Source organism: Salvelinus sp. IW2-2015, linkage group LG4q.1:29 (genome assembly GCF_002910315.2).
Source record: "Salvelinus sp. IW2-2015 linkage group LG4q.1:29, ASM291031v2, whole genome shotgun sequence".
In the NCBI taxonomy this organism is placed as follows: Eukaryota; Metazoa; Chordata; class Actinopteri; order Salmoniformes; family Salmonidae; genus Salvelinus; species Salvelinus sp. IW2-2015.
In genome coordinates, this window is record NC_036842.1 from 86,337,039 (window position 1) to 86,343,503 (window position 6,465).

At 40.7% G+C, this 6,465-nt stretch overlaps 1 protein-coding gene across 1 annotated transcript in view; it reads right to left on the reverse strand.

Annotated features, from left to right (window-relative positions):
• The window catches only part of LOC111962718 (cystic fibrosis transmembrane conductance regulator-like), a 90,840-nt gene that overhangs the window by 45,041 nt on the left and 39,334 nt on the right, over nt 1-6,465 (reverse strand). The window contains 1 exon segment of the mRNA XM_070439875.1: nt 1,147-1,241. Coding sequence (XP_070295976.1) covers nt 1,147-1,241 — 95 coding nt within the window.

The window sequence follows — 6,465 nt, forward strand, 5'->3', positions numbered from 1 at the left end:
CACACTCATACACAGATACACAGAGATACACACACACAAATATAATTGGAAGTAAGTAATAAATCAAACAGGCATGTAATTAGGAAGTCAAGTCCCTGTGGAATTCAATTCAGTTTAAGTGATACATCTAGCCAAACTGGCAGTGATGCTCTCAGTTAAGTGGGAGCAAATGGAGACCGGGGACAATAAAACCAATAAATAATGCATATGTTCAGAATGTTGGACTAGACATAGAGATTTAATGGGAGTAAAAAAAAGGCTGCAGAAGCACCAGAAATATTAGATCATAAAACACTACAGTTATAGGAGCTGGACTAGATGTCTTCACGGATCCACCCGAACCCGAATACCCGAGACTCGAGCGAGTCTGGGTCCAAAATTCTAACTTTTTGCTCGGGTCCTGGTCAGGTCCTGTTTGATTGTCATCGGGTCTCGGGTCTATGTAGCTACAGCTGATAGACACGAGTGGACCCGACCAGGGTTCTGCATATATTATTTATAAAGCCCTTTTTATATCAACAGATTTCACAAAGTACATATACAGAAACCCAACTTAAAACCCCAAACAGCAAGCAATGCAGATGTAGAAGCATGCCTAGAGCATATTTATTTTACGCTAATAAGGTTAATTTATTGACTTATAGAAGGCCTAGCCAACATATAAAGGCCTATTCGTTAACCAGAAGAGCAATTTGACTGATAAACATATTTCTTTGGTCACTAGGTCCAATCGGGTCTGTTTTAGGTCTGGTTGTTGTTGGGTCCATTCAGGTTCGGGTCTGAGAGTACCAGGTCCGTTCAGGTCTGACTTTTTGGACCCGAGAAGACCTCTAAGCTGAACTAACAGTCAGATGAAAGCATTGATACTGTAGTAATCATCTTTTTCATAYGGCATTATGAKCAGGAATCACTATCCATACACTGTCCCATACATTTAACGAGTCACAACACTAGTCATGATTTCAAAAAATCAACCACAGTGTTTTGCCAAGTAGATCATAGAATGAGTGACTCAACATATTGTGGGTCTTTTATAATGAACGGGGGAGATTTAATGAATGAATGTTGCCARGGTGACAGACGGTGAAAGGTGCTGGGGGTGAGTGATGCATGCTAAAAGACAGGTGTGTGCCTACAGGTACCTACCTGGCCAGACCTATCCTCGCCCTCTGACCTCCACTTAGGGTCACCCCTCCCTCCATAAGGGGCGTCTTGTCTTTCTCCGGCAGCAGGGACAGATCCTGAGACGAGAGCAGTGGGGGTTTAGATAAATGTTTGAGATGCACACACACAAATCAAAAGCTGAAATATGAAATGTAGGGGAGTAGGGACATCATAGCCCTACTAAATGTAGGGGAGTAGGTCTTCACCGGCCTCAATAGAGGATCTAGATTACCTTTGGCCTATCCTCTCTGGATAAAACCAATATGATAAAATGTACCCATATTACGTATTGATCACTAAATTAACATTTTATATTGCCATGTAGTTACCAATTAAAGGTCTGGACGGAGAGTGTGTGACATGACTCGGTATATAAAATCCAAAAGAAAGAAATGATCTACACTCCAATAAATTTTATAGAAAGTTAGCAAAAAGATAGATTAGATCTGCGACCAATGGAAGGGAAAATACCTGTCTATTTGTTGGAAAAATCACCCCCATGAGTAACTCTTTTAGTCCTATCAAGTTTACCTATTGCTCTATGTCTTTGCCTACACCTACGTGACCTGCTTTTTAAATTATATGAACAAAAATATATCCATTTTAAAATTTGAACGGGCAAGCCATAAAATTAAAAAGGCCTATTTTATAACGAATAGAACTCGGGGGCAGAATTATTAAATTATTAAAGCATATAGACCTTCACAAGGACATCATTGTCATACAAAGTTTACTTAAATCCAAACTGGTTCTCTAGAATTGGTACGAATGTCTCATCCTATGTCAAGAGGGCCTTTTTCCCTTATTCAGATTACACCTGCTCACTTTCGGTTGTTTGAAAAAGGAACTAATCTCCAATATCGCTTCATTTTTTAACAAGCCTTAGAATGTTGGTTTGCAATTTCAGTTTAAGTCCACTGAAAGACGGAACAAATAGTACAACAAATTGTGGTTAATATCAAAATAGTAGGTAATTGATAAAAAAACTGTATATCAGAAGATGTTTAAAAAAGGGTATAATTTTGGATGTATCATATACATGGACTGGTGGAGTTATGGTCACACATGCAGCTAACACAGACATACATGGAAATGTCTGCTTTACCCAAAATTACAACAATTAATTGCATGCATTACCACAAAAATGGCAAGAGGCAAGTAGAAGGAGAAAAGAGTTAAGGAACTTGTATGTCGGCCATGTATTAAAAGAACATAAATGGTTAAAGCAAAGTGTGATAAAATAAAAACATATACCAGATTATATTTAAGGAACAAAAAAAACTGACAGCTTGTGCATATAAATTGCAAAAAGTTGGGAAGAGATTTCGATGTACCCATTCCATGGCACCATGGTTTATGAATTGATACGGAAAACAACGCCGGATTCACCAAACTTGAATTTTTCAATTTAACTTTACGTGACACAATTCTTGCACTAAATAGAACTGTATATATATGGGGGTAACATCTTTCCCAGCTCTGCAGATTCTGTTGTGAGGAGCAAGTCATCTAGATCATTTATTTGTGGTTTTCCATACTGTAGCCTCGTTTTTGCTCACAGGTCCAGGAATGCTGAAGAATTGCAAACATTTTGCCTAGAACTAACGCACAGATAGCATACTGGGGGATTTGAAAAAGCCATAAGCAATCTATCAATTAATAATTATTTTAGCTAAAAATGTTTATTTTAATTTACCAATCTGTAGAAGCTATTGAGAAAGGAAGGTTCAATCTTTTGTGAGCATCACAGCACAGTTGAAAAAATATAGATGGCAAATAAAAATTCGAATGTGATGTTGGAAGATAGATGGAGGGTGATGGAACTGGAAGGTGGGGACTAATAACAGGATAAACAATTAGGGCATGCGGGATCTGTGGAAATGGTGATAGGTGCTGGAGCTTTTGGAAATAGCACAGTTGAAGTGGAAAATTAAAATGGATGGACAACGAAATAGAGGAAGGACTTAGAACAAACAAGAGAGAACTATTTGTAAAGTAGACTGTGTCTTAAAAATAGGTATAACGATGTATAAATTGAAGGTAAAGCAGCAGTGATTTATTAGTCTTACTCCAGATTGGGGGAGCGGTGGTGGAGTTGCGGGAAAATAAGAATAAAGCTATATTTCTTTAAGAAAAGTATGTAACTGTCTTATATAGGTTGTGTATGTATATATGTGTATATGTATGCATGCGTGGTATTGGATATATACTATTACCCCAAAAAATATGGGGTTGGAAATGATGCAGAAATATTAACATTGGAAGCAACAATTCTTTCCGCATATTAACTTGATCCACATCCCTAAAAATAAAAAAAATATATAAAAATATATAATTTAAAAAAAATAATAATAATAATAACATGTAAAAATTTTTTTTAGGGGAGAGGGACATCATAAGCCCTACTAAATGGTAGAGGGAGTAGGGAACATATAGTCCCTACTCACAGTAGGGGAGTAGGACACTCATACCCTACTAAATGTAGGGGAGTAGAAGACATCATAGCCCTACTAAATGTAGGGGAGTAGAGACATCATAGCCCTACTAAATGTAGGGGAGTAGGGACATCATAGCCTACTAAATGTAGGGGAGTAGAGACATCATAGCCCTACTAAATGTAGGGGAGTAGGACACATCATAGCCCTACTAATGTTAGGGGGAGTAAGACATCATAGCCCTCTAAATTAGGGGAGTAGGGACATCATAGCCCTACTAAATGTAGGGGAGTAGGGACATCAATAGCCCTACTAATGTAGGGGAGTAGGGACATCATAGCCCTACTAAATGTAGGGGAGTAGGACATCATAGCCCTACTAAAATGAGGGGAGTAGGGACATCATAGCCCTACTAAAATGTAGGGGAGTAGAGACATCATAGCCCTACTAAATGTAGGGGGGAGTAGACACATCATAGCCCTACTAAATGTAGGGAGTAAGGACATCATAGCCCATACTAAATGTAGGGGAGTAGAGACATCATAGCCCTACTAAATGTAGGGGAGTAGAGACAATAGCCCTACTAAATGTAGGGACGTAGAGACATCATAGCCTACTAAATGTAGGGGAGTAGGGACATCATAGCTCTACTAAATGTAGGGGAGTAGGGACATCATAGCCCTACTAAATGTAGGGGGGAGTAGAGACATCTAAGCCCTACTAAATGTAGGGAGTAGGGACATCATAGCCCTACTAAATGTAGGGGAGTAGGACAGTCATAGCCCTACTAAATGTAGGGGAGTAAGACATCATAGCCCTAACTAAATGTAGGGGAGTAGGACATATAGCCCTACTAAATGTGGGGAGGTAGAGACATCATAGCCTACTAAATGTAGGGGAGTAGGGACATCATAGCCCTACAAAAGTAGGGGAGTAGGGACATCATAGCCCTACTAAAATGTAGGGGAGTAGAGAACTCATAGCCTTACTAAATGTAGGGGAGTAGGACATATAGCCCTACTAAATGTAGGGAGTGAGAGACATCATAGCCCACTAAATGTAGGGGGTAGAGACATCTAGCCCTACTAAATGTAGGGGAGTAGGGATTCAATAGCCCTACTAAATGTAGGGGAGTAGGGACATCATAGCCCTACTAAAATGTATGGGAGTAGGGACATCATAGCCCTACTAAATGTAGGGGAGTAGGGACATCATAGCCTACTAAATGTAGGGGAGTAGGGACATCATAGCCCTACTAAATGTAGGGAGTAGAGCATCATAGCCTACTAAATGTAGGGAGTAGGGACATCATAGCCCTATACTAAATGTAGGGAGGTAGGACATCATAGCCTACTATAATGTAGGGAGTAGGGCTCATATAGCCCTACTAAATGTAGGGATAGAGACATCATAGCTTACTAAATGTAGGGGTAAGGGGCATTCATAGCCTACTAAATGTAGGGGAGTAGGGATTATAGCCCTATCTAAATGTAGGGTAGGGACATCATAGCCCTACTAAATGTAGGGGAGTAGAGACATCATAGCCCTACTAAATGTAGGGGAGTAGGGACAGTTCATAGCCCTACTATGCATTAGGGGGAGAGAGACATCATAGCTACTAAATGTGGGAGTAGGGACATCATAGCCCCTACTAAATGTAGGGGTAGGGACATCATAGCTCGTACTAATGTAGGGAGTAGGGAAATCATAGCCCTACTAAATGTAGGGGGAGTAGGGACATCATAGCCCTCTAAATGTACGGGGAGTAGGACAGTCATAGCCCTACTAAATGTAGGGGATAGGGACAATAGCCTACTAATGTAGGGGAGTAGGGACATCTAGCCCTACTAATGTAGGGGAGTAGGGAACATCATAGCCCTCTAAATGTAGGGGAGTAGGTAACAAATAGCCCTACTAAATGTAGGGAGAGGACATCATAGCCTACTAAAGTAGGGAGTAGGGACATCATAGCCCTACTAAGATGTAGGGGAGTAGGGACATCTAGCCCTACTAAATGTAGGGGGGGGAGGACACATCATAGCCCTACTAAATGTAGGAGTAGGGACATCATAGCCCACTAAATGTAGGGGAGTAGAGCATCATAGCTCTACTAAATGTAGGGGAGTAGCGAATCATAGCCCTACTAAATGTAGGGGAGTAGGGACATCATAGCCCTACTAAATGTAGGGGGTGGAGAACAATCATAGCCCTACTAAATGTAGGGGAGTAGACACATCATAGCCCTACTAAATGTAAGGGGGAGTAGAGACATCATAGCCCTACTAAATGTAGGGAGTAGGACATCATAGCCCTACTAAATGTAGGGAGGTAGGGACAATCATAAGCCCTAGCAATGTAGGGGAGTAGGACATCATAGTGCTACTAAATGTAGGGAGTAGGACATCATAGCCCTACTAAATGTAGGAGTAGGGACTCATAGCCTACTAAATGTAGGGAGAGAGACATCATACCTACTAAAATGTAGGGGAGTCAGGGGACATCATAGCCCTACTAAATGTAGGGGAGTAGAGACATCATAGCCCTACTAAAATGTAGGGGAGTAGAGACATCATAGCCCTGACTATAATGTTAGGGGAGTAGAGACAATAGCCCTACTAAATGTAGGGAGTAGGGACATCATAGCCCTACTAAATGTAGGAGTAGGGACATCATAGCCCTAGCTAAATGTAGGGAGTAGAGACAATCATTAGCCCTTACTAAATGTAGGGGAGTAGAGACATCCATAGCCCTACTAAATGTAGGCGTAGGGACATCATAGCCCTACTAAATGTAGGGGGTAGAGAACTATAGCCCTATAAATGTGGGGAGAAGGCAATCATACCCCTACTCAATGTGAGGGGAGTAG